This window comes from Papaver somniferum, chromosome 1 (assembly GCF_003573695.1).
Source record: "Papaver somniferum cultivar HN1 chromosome 1, ASM357369v1, whole genome shotgun sequence".
Classification (NCBI taxonomy): Eukaryota; Viridiplantae; Streptophyta; class Magnoliopsida; order Ranunculales; family Papaveraceae; genus Papaver; species Papaver somniferum.
Window position 1 is genome coordinate 6,342,152 of NC_039358.1, and position 15,541 is coordinate 6,357,692.

Sequence of the window (15,541 nt, forward strand, 5' to 3'; positions counted from 1 at the left end):
TTTTTTAAGCAAAAAAATTTGATAGGTCCCAATTTGTTCTTGATTGATTCTCTTAAAGATGATGATAAGAGATCACTAGAAGAGTGATGGTTGAAATATGCAGGAAAAGGAAGAGAAGGTAAACTAACAAATAACAAGTGTGAAGGGTTAGGTCCAAGAGCATAGCTCAGTGGTATCCCATCAGTTAAGAAGGAAGTCAGGGGTTCAATCCCCGCCGCCGTAAAGGTTTGTGGTAGATTATTTGTATAGTGTGTGGGCTGAATTCGGATAGGGGCCTGGGTCCGACTTTCGCGTATCAAAAAAAACAAGTATGAAGGGTTAGTAAAAAAGAAATTGTCGTCAACAGCAGGGTTAGTAAAGATGATGATAAGAGATCACTAGAAGAGTGATGGTTGAAATATGCAGGAAAAGGAAGAGAAGGTAAACTAACAAATAACAAGTGTGAAGGGTTAGGTCCAAGAGCATAGCTCAGTGGTATCCCATCAGTTAAGAAGGAAGTCAGGGGTTCAATCCCCGCCGCCGTAAAGGTTTGTGGTAGATTATTTGTATAGTGTGTGGGCTGAATTCGGATAGGGGCCTGGGTCCGGCTTTCGCGTATCAAAAAAAAAACAAGTATGAAGGGTTAGTAAAAAAGAAATTGTCGTCAACAGCAGGGTTCGAACCTGCGCGGGCGAAGCCCAACAGATTTCAAGTCTGTCTCCTTAACCACTCGGACATATTGACGGGATGCTGATTTCTCAACGTAATATTCTTTTACCTGATTTCAACTGCTAAACCCGATCATAAATCCCCTGTACTACTACGGATGAGGTTGAACTCAGCTTTGTTTAAATTTGATTCAGAATGTTGTTGTTAGGTGCATGTCATCATTTATCATTTGTCTGACTATATTATGCTTATGTTCTGCTTTTGCTATGTACCTCGCAGAGTTATTTGATATTTTGTGTTTTTATATTGTTTCACTTTTGCGTAGATTTCTTACAAACGTTATGTTGTGTTGGGACACCGAAACGTACTACCTTGCGGCACTTTCCTAAACTATATAGAGTCTCCTAGTTGTTTTCCCATGCCAACTAAGCTATTCATTCAATTTAATACAAGTTTGCAGTTTGAATAGGAATACTGTTTAAGTTTGACAAGATAAAACAGAAGCAAAGAGAAGCTAGTGCAAATGCCAATGGGAGAGCCCCCGTCAAGAAGCAAAGTCTAGGAGAGTTGCGTCTTAATAAAGGTTTTTACTCTCCCTCCCTCCAACTGTCTGAACATGCACACATGAACCGTTTTGTGTCTTTTCCATTTATTTGTGAAATATTTTGTAGCTTTCCCATTTCATTCATTTATTTGTGAAATCTTGTTCTTGTTGATATCAGCGAATTGAATCTTCCCCAAACTACTAAAATATCATCTGATGAACTTCGAGGTCAACATTCGACCTGACGAAGGATACTACAGGTGTGTGATTTTTTTTTTGCTGAACCAGTCGCATTTGTTTAATACGTTTATTTTTCTAGTGGCATGATTCTAATAAGCTTATTTTCATGTGTGACAGGAGTGGTAAGTTTGAGTTTACTTTCCAAGTCTCCCCTACCTACCCTCATGAAGCACCAAAATTCAAGTGCAAGACAAAGGTAGGTTTCTTTTCTGGTGCATTTTATCAGTTTACATTGTGCTACTCTGTGCCTATGCCTTAACGAGAATTTCTTACTCGCAGGTTTACCATCCTAATATTGACCTGGAGGGAAATATCTGCCTCAAGACCGGAAACCTGTCCTCAACATAAACACAGTCATTTATGGACTCAATTTTCTTTTTACGGTATGTTTTGGATTGCGCCGTATCTTGAAATGCTTCTTTTTCATCCTTTAAAGAGTATTGTATCCTGCATGTTGTTCTGTTTAAGATTGCATCCTAACAGTTTGCAAATGATTGCAGCATCCTAATCATGAGGATCCCTTAAATCATGAAGCAGCAGCTGTATTGAGGGATAACCCAAAAACCTTTGAGGCCAAATGTGCATAGAGCAATCGCGATGCTTTATTGATCTCTCAGATTCTCAATTATCCTTGCGATGATATTTCCGATCCTTGAGGTTCCAAGGCTGTAAATTCAGTCCTTTCTGTCATATCCTTTACATGCCTTTCTGTGATTGAAGGCTAAAAAAACAAACAAATTATCCATAAGGAAAAACAAGGCGAGAGAAATAAAAAGAGCGATTCCATTGATTAGCTTATATTCTAGTAAACGACGCTATGAACATTGAAACCCGAAACTGATTCCAAATCATAAAAAACAAAACCCCACACCAAGAAAAAGAGCAGAACATTGATCCCAGATTTCACTACATAATAGATGTATCATTAGGCAGCAGCTTTCCTGGGAGATTTTCCGGCAGGAGCAGAAGATTTAGGTGTAGAAGTCTCCTTGTCAAGACCCTTCTTTGGCAACAAAACAGAGTTAATATTTGGAAGAACACCACCGCTAGCAATAGTAACACCGGCGAGTAACTTTCCTAATTCTTCATCATTCCTTACTGCTAATAGTACATGCCTTGGTATAATCCTTGATTTCTTGTTATCCCTAGCAGCATTTCCAGCCAATTCCATAACCTAAAAACAACACAATCAAAATCCAATTTCAAGCTAAACCCAGATCTCAAATAGAGGGTTTCAATCAATTATCTCAAAATCAGAAACTATAAATTGAAAAATAAATTTAGGGATTGAGTTTTATGTTTTACCTCGGCAGCTAGGTATTCAAGAACGGCGGCGAGATAGACCGGAGCACCAGAACCAACACGTTGAGCATAACGACCCTTCTTCAAGAAACGAGTGATTCTACCAACTGGGAATTGTAATCCAGCTTTCACTGATTTTGTTACTGCTTTCTTCCTGTCTCCACCTTTCCTTCCTCCCTTTCCAACCTTTCCTCCTTCCATTGTTAAACTGAAAACTGAGTAAATAAATAAAAGCAGAGTCTTTGAGAAAGATTTGAGATTTGATTTCAAGTTGTGAAATTTTCTGGAGATGTGTGGTGGTTTCTGGTCCTTTAAGATACACATAAAAGATTATTACATGCATCCCTAGAATACCATACGATACTTTGATACTTCGATACAATACTATGACCAACATTATATCAACTTACCCCGTTTTACTTAGAATCATTCTTATCTTAGGGCTTATCTGCTCTCTTACTCCAGTCAAAATCAAACCTTTAAAAGTGGCTTATGGTGCTTCTTAACCTGCACCAAAACAAAAACAAAAACAAAAACAAAAAGAGTTATGTAAACATGTTTTGGTTTACCAAATCACACGGAGAAGCTAACAATGAAAACGCATAAAAATAATTGAGACACCATCTTCACATTACAACCATTTGTACTATCCCTGATAATCATGTGCATGATTGAGAACGAAATTTATTTAAATTATAGCTAAGAAGAAGAAAAATACATGGTTGAAAGTTGTAACATAAAATCATAGAAGACAAAGGATATCCAAGCATCCAATGTAAATGGCTTACAAGAAATAGCATGAGAAGGTGATGAAATCAAGATAATGTATCGCATTATTTCCTGATTTTCTCATCACCATTGCCATCAATAAATTACATTTACAAACAAAATTAGAGTGTATGATATAACTCAGTATTTACACCTTCAGTCAATGAAGATCAAATGTATGCCAGCGCATCAGAAGTGAGGGAAGCTAAATATTGAATTGGGTCTACATTGAGAACGGGGACAGTCAATCTCACAAGTGCAGACGATATGGAAGATATTACATTTTCAGGTGCACAGGTGACAAAATGGGAAAATAACTACACATTTTTGTACACTGACAATACATGCAAACTACAATAAGATATCACCACAATTCAAAGGTTCCAAAACTTCTACCTACTATTGAATCTTGACCAACAGACAATCTTACGGACTTATTATACGTTTTGCACCATACAAACAATGGAATCTACTACCTTAATGAGGAAGTTTTATGGATTTGCAAATATGTAGTCAAACAAAGGTAGTCATTTCCCACTAATCACACAAGAAAATCTCTTCTAAGGAAAATATAGTAGATAATTCTTGGAGTTCCAACCTCCATGACTTTACTAGTTTCCAGAAAACAAGTAGTAAGAAAACATACCACATACTCCCATCCATGTTTCTTTGCAGCTTCTTCACTTTCGAAGCTAAGTGCAGGATCGCCAACATTGGCATATGGGTCCCCAGTTGATGTCCAGCCCATCAAAGGATTTTCCCACCTGCAAACGTGAACTATCAACAATCTCAGCATACATATTTAATGACAAAGTAGTTACAAAACGTCCCTAACTATTGCTTGTAGACTATAGGTTCCAAGATTAGGAACTAAACTTGGTACTTGGTTGATGCCCTGCACCCAGCAAACCCTCTTAACAATGCTAGCTTTAGGCCCTGACACATCAAATATCTCTTATATACCGTGAATACGGCCCTGTATTACCTCTGAGTTCTAGGCTTCGTTGAATTTATACATGCGTAGACTTAAGATTAAGGTTCATTAGTTCAATAATGAATAAGATAAGTATCAACCTAGCTTAGAAGGATGTCGTCAAGTTATCCTACACTCAAACAATGAGACCATCTTTAAACTGACTGCTCTTTTCTTACTGCAAATACATGACAAGTTCCCTTCACTGTTGAAATATAATCATTTTTTTTTCGACCTACATATACTGCCTGAAAAAGGTTTTAAAGAAAAAATGAAATTGCAAATGACTAAACATACATACTTCTGGTTTGGCATGAATTTGATCTTCCATTTTCCAACTCTCCCAGAACCTTGTTGGATCGCACTCCCAGCAGGTGAGTGGATTACAACCTGCAAATAACATACAATGAAAGATAATGAACTTCACAGGATCGGAGACAAGAAACTACAAGTGAATGTAAAATAAATAGATGGCTTAATAAGCCCAAAACTAAATGGTCTAATGAACCCCACATAGCTAAACTTCCAGATTAACCTAATTGTAAGAAATTGAATCCCAATAATAACAGATTACGATTCACCCTAATCAGCATCAAATCAATTAACCATATCTCTAATTCAAAGACATGTTCTTTGGATTTCGAAATAAGAACAAAAACCCTAAAAAATGAAAATGTACGAGAAAAGTACCCTTCTTCTATGGAGATGTTCTGGAGGGATACCAGAAACCATCCCGATCTCCCCGGGTTTAATAATCTCTACCAATGCATCTGATGAGAAAGATGTTGAAGATGAAGCAGAGGATAGAGCTAATCGGACATCATGCAACGCAACCCTAGAGCTAAGCAGAGGATAAAGCTAGTAGCCACATTGTGTGTTTGAAGCCTCTAGAACAGTTGGTAAGTTAGTAGAATAATCTGGCTGGTCGGTTAAGCTAGGTAAGCCAAGTCAGTGCCATATGTAAAAATCGACAGCATCTTCCAAATGATAATCAAAGAAATGAAGTTCCTTGCCGCTTCAGAAAATTTAAAGAGGCAACCCCTGCGCTGCAATCTCCAAATCCTAATACTGCATTGCGTTATCACTGGCACACATAGTATCACTGCTAGGCGCACTCTCACAACACACTGTTTGGGTACCACCACTACATTAAGCATCATTACTTGGAGGTATTGGTATGTTAATTTGAGATTCTGCAAGACAATTCCTCGCAGCATGGGAATTCCAAAACATATCAAAATTGTCCGTCAAGCTGAAGCATGCACAATACCCGATGCAATGCAATGGGGTATTTGAATCTGATAGCATAGCATGGGATGGGTGTCTCTGAATTTTATAGGAAAACTCCTCTTCCTCCTCCTTGTCATCGTTCACCTCTGTTAAAGGAACCATGTTGTACTTGGTCGAGATTCAGATTTTCGCAGTCACACGTCAACAATTACTACGCACAGACAAGCAAAAGCAGCTAGAAATTTTTCTGCTCATCTACCTACTGTGAGAGTGTTCACTAAAGAGGAAAAGAGAGGATCACTTGGTACAAAATTCTCTTTCACGAATCTTGACAAGAAAAAGTAATGCCTTGCCAGTCTCCTGTGTAAACAACCCTTTTCTTCCATTTCGTTTATTAGTTTTTCAGCTTCCAATAACACCCTGTTCTAAAAGAGGTCACTGAGTCAATCTAACAAACATTTGAAATGCAATAGCAGTTGTATACCAAGTAGGTAGCTCTGGATAACAAAATCAGTTGATCAAACCATCATCAAGCTTCTTGATTCTTCCAGTTCCACACTCATCCATCACATAATCATTGAGGGATTCATCCAAACAATCATACATAAAGAGACACAAGGCAAGAAATAGAGATAAAAAGAGCGATTCCATTGATTAGATAGCTACATTCTAGTAAACGCTATGAACATTGAAACCCAAAAGTGATTTCAAATCATAAAAACTAACCTCCCAAAAACCAGATCATTCAAACCCCAGATTTCATTACATAGTAGACTGTAAGACAAGTTAAAAACGAGCAAACTAGATCATAATTAGGCAGCAGCTTTCCTTGGAGATTTTCCAGCAGGAGATTTAGGTGTAGTAGTCTCCTTGTCAAGACCCTTCTTTGGCAACAGAACAGAGTTGATATTTGGAAGAACTCCACCACTAGCAATAGTAACTCCGGCGAGTAACTTTCCCAATTCTTCATCGTTCCTTACTGCTAATAGTAAGTGCCTTGGTACAATCCTTGATTTCTTGTTATCCCTGGCAGCATTTCCGGCCAATTCCAAAACCTAAAAACAACGCAATCAAAAGCAAATTAAACAAAAACCCAGATCCAAAATCAGATATTAAGCAAAACCCAGATCTCAAATCAAAGGATTTCAATCAATTATCTCAAAATCAGAAACCTGGAAATTAAAATTAGGGATTGAATTTTATTTTTTACCTCGGCAGCTAGGTATTCAAGAACAGCGGCGAGATAGACCGGAGCACCGGAACCAACACGTTGAGCATAACGACCTTTCTTTAAGAAACGAGTGATTCTACCAACTGGGAATTGTAATCCAGCCTTGACTGATTTTGTTACTGCCTTCTTTCTGTCTCCACCTTTCCTTCCTCCCTTTCCAACCTTTCCTCCTTCCATTGTTAAACGAATTAAGCTTCTGAAGACTGAAAACTAATTGAAGAAAAAGAGAGTCTTTGAGAATGATTTGAAGTTGTGAAATTTTCTGGACTAGAATGGTGGTAATTTATCCTGAAATTGCGAAATGAGACACGTCATGGATCCGTATGACATTTTGATTTAGATTATGATCTGAGGGTCAGAAAATGATATGCTTCGGCGATCCGTAGAGTTTGTTTTTAACCAATCAAAATTGTTCGGTAGGAATTAGATATCCATCCGAGTTTTTGAGTTTGAGATTTATATTTGACGGTTAGAATTCTGTACATGTCATCGATCCGTATGATTTTGGTTTTACGTGTCATCGATCCGTATGAAGTTTTTCTGCCAGCTGGAGGGAATTTGTGTTTCTTTTCTAAGAATTTTTGAGTTTTCTTAAGTTTAGTTGAATGACGATTAAATCCTCATATTACATGGATAGATGATACATCACGATATAGATATACAAAGGGTTGGATGGGAGGACACCCTTTGTATCTGGAATGACCATTTTTTGTTTAGGCACAATCTTACAGATTAATTGATCTTTCGAATTCAAAGCATTCACGTGCAGTGCATCTGTTGAAGATTTTAGACGATTTGCTTCATCGAGCATCTTCCTACTCTATCACTTTATAGTTTATCCAGTAAATCGTTTTCACCCCATCAACAGATTGGCGACCACAGTGGAAGATTAATCTCTCTGTTGCAATCCCAATTCATCAAAGATGGTTAATATTAGGTCAGGTTCAGTTACCAATCATAACCCTAACCTAAACATTGCTAACACTACCAATAATAGTGGTACTACCGTCACGTTTCCCATTTCCAACAATGGTGCTACTGATACCACACCTTCGGCCAACAATATTTGTACCAATACCAACATTGTCAACAATTTTCTCTTCGGTCGGGCTCCTAAAGAAATCAAAAATGATCCACCTACCATGGCTGACCTTATCAGACACAATATCCTTGCCAGAACTCAAAGAGACATGGCTGCAACACGGAAGAACTCTTCAGTTATCAGAAGATCTTAACAGAACAATTGTCATTTGACCAACGTCAGCATCAAAAAGGAAAAGGCAAGGATATGTCCACAGTTGATGACCCCAGAACCTCCCAGTCCCTGTCCTAAAGGATGATGAAGCATGCAGTATTGCGGACAACCCACCAACAAAGGATCAATCAAGCTTCATCATTCGTGAAGATTTACAGTGTTTCTTGGAAAATCCTGGAAAAGAATGATCGTTAACTCTCCGTTGTTACAACCCTTATACCCTCTTGATATACAGAGAGAGGCTCCCCCTTGCCAACGGATACACTTCTCAAATATTCACGCTTTATGATGGAACGAAAACGCTCGGGAGAACATTACACGAGTCCTAGAATCATTGGGTGGGCATGAATATAATCATGTCGTCTGTCTCAAGGAATTTTCGAAGTCTCTGACGGGTAGAGCGTATATATGGTACAACAACATCGCACCAGGGAGCATTGCCAGTTGGCGTGAAATGATTAATGTCTTTTAGGAGAAATACTTCTTTGTGTCAGACCGATCACCTTATACGATCTAGGGAAGATGTTATACGGGATCAAAATTGCAGGGATCACTCGACAATAAGTTATTCATTCTCTTATATCGATCACAGACCATTAAGCAAGGTCCAGCGATGCTTATGACCACATCACTTTGAAGATGAATATGGGTTCCACCCGGACATAAATCAAGTTTTACATAATCAAGGAAGATCCAAGATATGACATGATCCAAGGACGAGCATGGCTACACGCTAACAAGATAATAGCTGACAAAGCACCTCCATCGGTATACCTCTTTGAAGAAGAAAATTTTAATCAAAAAAACTTGGTATACGATCCATCCTCATGCGACTTTGAGGAATTTCGACCCTAATGGAGTTAAAACAGGAACTTAGGTTGTGTTTGATAACAGAGAAAGGAAACAATTCCATGGAAAGTGTTTCCATGGAATCAGTTTCCTGGGGGAGGCAAGGAAAGATTTTCCTTGGAATTGAGTTTAAAACATACTTTAGGACACACTTTTATTGCAATTCCATGGAAACAAATTTTTGACCAAACTACGGAAAACACACTATTTTCATGGAAAGATGGCTAATTCCATGGAATTAACTCCTATCGAACACAACCTTAGAGAAGCAACCAAGAGGTTCCTCACTCAGGAGAGTCTTATTACATTCACAGCTCCACCATTGAGTTTCCCAGATGCTTTCCTAGCATGGAGACTCAATTTCGCTAAAAAAAACACATATGTTGTTACCATATGTTATGAATGGATAGCTTCACATCTTCAATATTTTGCCAAGTATCTGAATCCAGTGCCTCTCGGAATCGAGAATCGTATTGAGACATTCATCACTAAGGTGGTATCCAATCATGGAAAGGAACGCCTTAGATATTTCCATGTAACCCTATAGGAATGTCCACATGTGGAAAAGAATCATCACAGAAGGACACTGATGTACACACATACATGTAATGCTAATGATTGTGCAAAGATGAAAGAAAAGCCGAGCTAACATAAGATATTCAGATCCAATACAATCAAGCCTAATGCATTTCACGTATGAGATTTGGTCATGGAAGTAGCAAGGCGCATGCAACCGCCATTCTGTAGCAAGCTCTGATTGAGAATAACCATTTATGATTACCAATGGTTGGCGGATACTACCAATTGGTTATTACAGATGGAAAGATGGTCGAAGTAGCAATTCAAGGAAAATAGCTCAGAGAATTTGATGCCCAAGGATTTGAAGCTCAAAGCATTTCACGCATAAAGCATTCTATGATTTTCTTGTCTTGTTTGTATATCCAATTCCTCCAAAACGGATGCAATACTTGCATCAGTAATTGAATTCCACTTCAGTCATCCAAATCTTAATTCCATCAATTCAAGAAATTTATATCTAAAAAAAAACAACTTGCAATCACAACCATCTACCTGCTTAAAACCAACAAAAATCAAAACCAAATGAAACCTTCCGTCTCTCAGAAGTCAAAATAAAAGAGTACTGGAGAAATAAAGTAAAGCCAAGGGAAATCTGCTAAGTACATCACGTTCATCCGAAAGTATTATTTCATGCTCTGAAGATTGCATTCTTCTCCAACTCCAATTCTCTGATCAACTTATTGCAATACTTGCTTCTTTTACAACATCATCATTTTAAGGAGACACACTTTCTGCTTGCATGTATTCTAAATAGCGTAAATTTCCTGATGAAACCACTTCACATTGAAGTTATACTGTTCAGAAGTATTCAAGTTGTACTCCCAATCAAATAGTGCTTCTAGCTTCAGTACGCATATTATTGATGGCACGCAACACTGCTTCTACTCAGCTTGCCAGAAAATAAGCATGCTCAAATTTCTTAGTAATTAAAACATGACTATACTCCTGCGATATCTTATTATAAAATTCAACGTATCCAACATGGATAATAAACCCACCAACTAGTTCGTGGTGGAAAGGGCTCATTGGATGGGGGATCAAAGAATACTTTAATTATCATAATTTCATCTTTTTTGGTATTTGAAGCAACTCCTGGTGCCTCTCAGCATTAACAATGGTCTTAGGAACAACATCTTCATGACCAACTTCATCAACTGTCCATTCTCTACAGCCTCAACTTGCTACTCGGTGGATCAAATTGCTACAAACACGAAGGATTCATATCAATACATGTAGATATTAAAATATATTAATTCAAACTCCTCCGAAAGCTTCCATGGCAGACAGGAACAAGTCAAATTCTACTACAAGATGTTTTTACAACCTCTACTGATGGGATGCAATACACTTCAGGTCATTAATTCAGAAATACATATCAATGGGTTATGAATGGGACAGTGCTTCCTTAACGAAAGATGCTCATCTGTCTCTACTACAACATACCAAAACAGAGCATCAATCATACATACGAGCTGAGAGATATGGCATCTACACTCGATATGTAATCTGAAATTTTTTCACGGGATTATAAATTACAACTGTGTGCGCGTCGTTGGCTGACCTCGACAATGCCAAATTCAGTGATTATTTTTGCATATGATATCCTCTGAGATGATTTTACACTGTCCTGTACAAAGCGACGATCTAGGAGAAATTTTAATTAAACTAAGCACGGGTCATATACCAATCTTTTTATATTGATATCCTCTAAAACATATCAAAAATTTACAAATATCCGACAAACGAGCAAGGAAATGTGAACCGAACACCGGACATCGTCACAACTACAGAATTTATGAAATACTCCCAAAACTTTTCTATTTTGATGATTTGAAGCCCTAAACGACCTCAAACTTACACTTGATCCCAATAACATATATCTTAATTTATGGGCATCAAAATTTTGTGGTAGATCATCGAAAACGGACGTCGGATGAAGACTTTATAGTTTGTTTGTTTTTTACTTTATAGTTTGCTTGTCAAGTGAATTTTTTTCCTAGAAGCAGCAACGAAAATGAATATGGGTATTTCTTTCAAGAGCATCACAAGTAAACGTGCAAAGGGATACTTACATCAACACTCTCGTCATCAAACGATACAGCAATGGGGATGGGTTTCTTGGTCGTGGTGAATCAAAAACCCGCAATGCTTGACGAAGCAAAATCCTGAAATTAAAATAACAAAATATTTCCACTATCTTAAGCATACGGGAAAAAGGAATTCCTCTTTAAAGCAGGCGACCCCAAGAGTGCTAAACAAGCCCAATCATGCAACGCAACCCTAGAGCTAAGCAGAGGATAAAGCTAGTAGCCACATTGTGTGTTTGAAGCCTCTAGAACAGTTGGTAAGTTAGTAGAATAATCTGGCTGGTCGGTTAAGCTAGGTAAGCCAAGTCAGTGCCATATGTAAAAATCGACAGCATCTTCCAAATGATAATCAAAGAAATGAAGTTCCTTGCCGCTTCAGAAAATTTAAAGAGGCAACCCCTGCGCTGCAATCTCCAAATCCTAATACTGCATTGCGTTATCACTGGCACACATAGTATCACTGCTAGGCGCACTCTCACAACACACTGTTTGGGTACCACCACTACATTAAGCATCATTACTTGGAGGTATTGGTATGTTAATTTGAGATTCTGCAAGACAATTCCTCGCAGCATGGGAATTCCAAACATATCAAAATTGTCCGTCAAGCTGAAGCATGCACAATACCCGATGCAATGCAATGGGGTATTTGAATCTGATAGCATAGCATGGGATGGGTGTCTCTGAATTTTATAGGAAAACTCCTCTTCCTCCTCCTTGTCATCGTTCACCTCTGTTAAAGGAACCATGTTGTACTTGGTCGAGATTCAGATTTTCGCAGTCACACGTCAACAATTACTACGCACAGACAAGCAAAAGCAGCTAGAAATTTTTCTGCTCATCTACCTACTGTGAGAGTGTTCACTAAAGAGGAAAAGAGAGGATCACTTGGTACAAAATTCTCTTTCACGAATCTTGACAAGAAAAAGTAATGCCTTGCCAGTCTCCTGTGTAAACAACCCTTTTCTTCCATTTCGTTTATTAGTTTTTCAGCTTCCAATAACACCCTGTTCTAAAAGAGGTCACTGAGTCAATCTAACAAACATTTGAAATGCAATAGCAGTTGTATACCAAGTAGGTAGCTCTGGATAACAAAATCAGTTGATCAAACCATCATCAAGCTTCTTGATTCTTCCAGTTCCACACTCATCCATCACATAATCATTGAGGGATTCATCCAAACAATCATACATAAAGAGACACAAGGCAAGAAATAGAGATAAAAAGAGCGATTCCATTGATTAGATAGCTACATTCTAGTAAACGCTATGAACATTGAAACCCAAAAGTGATTTCAAATCATAAAAACTAACCTCCCAAAAACCAGATCATTCAAACCCCAGATTTCATTACATAGTAGACTGTAAGACAAGTTAAAAACGAGCAAACTAGATCATAATTAGGCAGCAGCTTTCCTTGGAGATTTTCCAGCAGGAGATTTAGGTGTAGTAGTCTCCTTGTCAAGACCCTTCTTTGGCAACAGAACAGAGTTGATATTTGGAAGAACTCCACCACTAGCAATAGTAACTCCGGCGAGTAACTTTCCCAATTCTTCATCGTTCCTTACTGCTAATAGTAAGTGCCTTGGTACAATCCTTGATTTCTTGTTATCCCTGGCAGCATTTCCGGCCAATTCCAAAACCTAAAAACAACGCAATCAAAAGCAAATTAAACAAAAACCCAGATCCAAAATCAGATATTAAGCAAAACCCAGATCTCAATCAAAGGATTTCAATCAATTCTCAAAATCAGAAACCTGGAAATTAAATTAGGGATTGAATTTTATTTTTACCTCGGCAGCTAGGTATTCAAGAACAGCGGCGAGATAGACCGGAGCACCGGAACCAACACGTTGAGCATAACGACCTTTCTTTAAGAAACGAGTGATTCTACCAACTGGGAATTGTAATCCAGCCTTGACTGATTTTGTTACTGCCTTCTTTCTGTCTCCACCTTTCCTTCCTCCCTTTCCAACCTTTCCTCTTCCATTGTTAAACGAATTAAGCTTCTGAAGACTGAAAACTAATTGAAGAAAAAGAGAGTCTTTGAGAATGATTTGAAGTTGTGAAATTTTCTGGACTAGAATGGTGGTAATTTATCCTGAAATTGCGAAATGAGACACGTCATGGATCCGTATGACATTTTGATTTAGATTATGATCTGAGGGTCAGAAAATGATATGCTTCGGCGATCCGTAGAGTTTGTTTTTAACCAATCAAAATTGTTCGGTAGGAATTAGATATCCATCCGAGTTTTTGAGTTTGAGATTTATATTTGACGGTTAGAATTCTGTACATGTCATCGATCCGTATGATTTTGGTTTTACGTGTCATCGATCCGTATGAAGTTTTTCTGCCAGCTGGAGGGAATTTGTGTTTCTTTTCTAAGAATTTTTGAGTTTTCTTAAGTTTAGTTGAATGACGATTAAATCCTCATATTACATGGATAGATGATACATCACGATATAGATATACAAAGGGTTGGATGGGAGGACACCCTTTGTATCTGGAATGACCATTTTTTGTTTAGGCACAATCTTACAGATTAATTGATCTTTCGAATTCAAAGCATTCACGTGCAGTGCATCTGTTGAAGATTTTAGACGATTTGCTTCATCGAGCATCTTCCTACTCTATCACTTTATAGTTTATCCAGTAAATCGTTTTCACCCCATCAACAGATTGGCGACCACAGTGGAAGATTAATCTCTCTGTTGCAATCCCAATTCATCAAAGATGGTTAATATTAGGTCAGGTTCAGTTACCAATCATAACCCTAACCTAAACATTGCTAACACTACCAATAATAGTGGTACTACCGTCACGTTTCCCATTTCCAACAATGGTGCTACTGATACCACACCTTCGGCCAACAATATTTGTACCAATACCAACATTGTCAACAATTTTCTCTTCGGTCGGGCTCCTAAAGAAATCAAAAATGATCCACCTACCATGGCTGACCTTATCAGACACAAGATATCCTTGCCAGAACTCAAAGAGACATGGCTGCAACACGGAAGAACTCTTCAGTTATCAGAAGATCTTAACAGAACAATTGTCATTTGACCAACGTCAGCATCAAAAAGGAAAAGGCAAGGATATGTCCACAGTTGATGACCCCAGAACCTCCCAGTCCCTGTCCTAAAGGATGATGAAGCATGCAGTATTGCGGACAACCCACCAACAAAGGATCAATCAAGCTTCATCATTCGTGAAGATTTACAGTGTTTCTTGGAAAATCCTGGAAAAGAATGATCGTTAACTCTCCGTTGTTACAACCCTTATACCCTCTTGATATACAGAGAGAGGCTCCCCCTTGCCAACGGATACACTTCTCAAATATTCACGCTTTATGATGGAACGAAAACGCTCGGGAGAACATTACACGAGTCCTAGAATCATTGGGTGGGCATGAATATAATCATGTCGTCTGTCTCAAGGAATTTTCGAAGTCTCTGACGGGTAGAGCGTATATATGGTACAACAACATCGCACCAGGGAGCATTGCCAGTTGGCGTGAAATGATTAATGTCTTTTAGGAGAAATACTTCTTTGTGTCAGACCGATCACCTTATACGATCTAGGGAAGATGTTATACGGGATCAAAATTGCAGGGATCACTCGACAATAAGTTATTCATTCTCTTATATCGATCACAGACCATTAAGCAAGGTCCAGCGATGCTTATGACCACATCACTTTGAAGATGAATATGGGTTCCACCCGGACATAAATCAAGTTTTACATAATCAAGGAAGATCCAAGATATGACATGATCCAAGGACGAGCATGGCTACACGCTAACAAGATAATAGCTGACAAAGCACCTCCAT

General features: G+C 38.3%; 4 protein-coding genes, 1 non-coding gene and 1 pseudogene across 5 annotated transcripts; 1 reads left to right on the forward strand and 5 right to left on the reverse strand.

Annotated features, from left to right (window-relative positions):
• Window positions 1-614: 614 nt before the first annotated feature.
• On the forward strand, window positions 615-2,019 carry LOC113293296 (annotated as a pseudogene).
• Window positions 642-723, reverse strand: TRNAS-UGA. Its single transcript has one exon. It is a non-coding gene; the product is annotated as a tRNA-Ser (tRNA).
• A 175-nt stretch (window positions 2,020-2,194) lies between the features above and the next one.
• Window positions 2,195-3,182, reverse strand: LOC113278552 (histone H2A.1-like). The gene is made up of 3 exons (XM_026527364.1): window positions 3,145-3,182; window positions 2,738-2,949; window positions 2,195-2,606 (listed from the first exon to the last, which is right to left on the reverse strand). Exons 2-3 carry the CDS (start codon window positions 2,933-2,935, stop codon window positions 2,358-2,360), a joined length of 447 nt encoding a protein of 148 aa, XP_026383149.1. The 5' UTR covers window positions 2,936-2,949; window positions 3,145-3,182; the 3' UTR covers window positions 2,195-2,357.
• LOC113278584 (NADH dehydrogenase [ubiquinone] iron-sulfur protein 4, mitochondrial-like) lies at window positions 2,924-5,416 on the reverse strand. The gene is made up of 5 exons (XM_026527394.1): window positions 5,166-5,416; window positions 4,777-4,865; window positions 4,149-4,266; window positions 3,145-3,241; window positions 2,924-2,949 (listed from the first exon to the last, which is right to left on the reverse strand). The coding sequence occupies exons 1-4, from the start codon at window positions 5,205-5,207 to the stop codon at window positions 3,206-3,208; spliced, it is 285 nt and encodes a 94-aa protein (XP_026383179.1). The 5' UTR covers window positions 5,208-5,416; the 3' UTR covers window positions 2,924-2,949; window positions 3,145-3,205.
• Window positions 5,417-6,332: 916 nt separating this feature from the next.
• On the reverse strand, window positions 6,333-7,204 carry LOC113278561 (histone H2A.1-like). The gene is made up of 2 exons (XM_026527376.1): window positions 6,916-7,204; window positions 6,333-6,760 (listed from the first exon to the last, which is right to left on the reverse strand). The coding sequence occupies exons 1-2, from the start codon at window positions 7,111-7,113 to the stop codon at window positions 6,518-6,520; spliced, it is 441 nt and encodes a 146-aa protein (XP_026383161.1). The 5' UTR covers window positions 7,114-7,204; the 3' UTR covers window positions 6,333-6,517.
• Window positions 7,205-12,920: 5,716 nt separating this feature from the next.
• LOC113294202 (histone H2A.1-like) lies at window positions 12,921-15,541 on the reverse strand. Its single transcript, XM_026542831.1, has 4 exons — window positions 15,536-15,541; window positions 14,525-14,714; window positions 13,499-13,728; window positions 12,921-13,348 (listed from the first exon to the last, which is right to left on the reverse strand). The coding sequence occupies exons 1-4, from the start codon at window positions 15,539-15,541 to the stop codon at window positions 13,106-13,108; spliced, it is 669 nt and encodes a 222-aa protein (XP_026398616.1). The 3' UTR covers window positions 12,921-13,105.

What these genes read in the sequence shown, in the direction of transcription:
- LOC113278552 (XM_026527364.1), bottom strand. Translation starts at nt 2,935, where the DNA reads ATGGAAGGAGGAAAGGTTGGAAAGGGAGGAAGGAAAGGTGGAGACAGG. An exon ending in TTGAATACCTAGCTGCCGAG is followed by an intron (nt 2,607 to 2,737) that starts GTAAAACATAAA and finishes TGTTGTTTTTAG; the next exon opens with GTTATGGAATTGGCTGGAAA.
- LOC113278584 (XM_026527394.1), bottom strand. Translation starts at nt 5,207, where the DNA reads ATGGTTTCTGGTATCCCTCCAGAACATCTCCATAGAAGAAGG. An exon ending in AAATTCATGCCAAACCAGAA is followed by an intron (nt 4,267 to 4,776) that starts GTATGTATGTTT and finishes TCACGTTTGCAG; the next exon opens with GTGGGAAAATCCTTTGATGG. An exon ending in AACATGGATGGGAGTATGTG is followed by an intron (nt 3,242 to 4,148) that starts GTATGTTTTCTT and finishes GTTTTGGTGCAG; the next exon opens with GTTAAGAAGCACCATAAGCC.
- LOC113278561 (XM_026527376.1), bottom strand. Translation starts at nt 7,113, where the DNA reads ATGGAAGGAGGAAAGGTTGGAAAGGGAGGAAGGAAAGGTGGAGACAGA. An exon ending in TTGAATACCTAGCTGCCGAG is followed by an intron (nt 6,761 to 6,915) that starts GTAAAAAATAAA and finishes CGTTGTTTTTAG; the next exon opens with GTTTTGGAATTGGCCGGAAA.
- LOC113294202 (XM_026542831.1), bottom strand. An exon ending in TGGAAATGGGAAACGTGACG is followed by an intron (nt 13,729 to 14,524) that starts GTAGTACCACTA and finishes TTCTTCAATTAG; the next exon opens with TTTTCAGTCTTCAGAAGCTT. An exon ending in TTGAATACCTAGCTGCCGAG is followed by an intron (nt 13,349 to 13,498) that starts GTAAAAATAAAA and finishes CGTTGTTTTTAG; the next exon opens with GTTTTGGAATTGGCCGGAAA.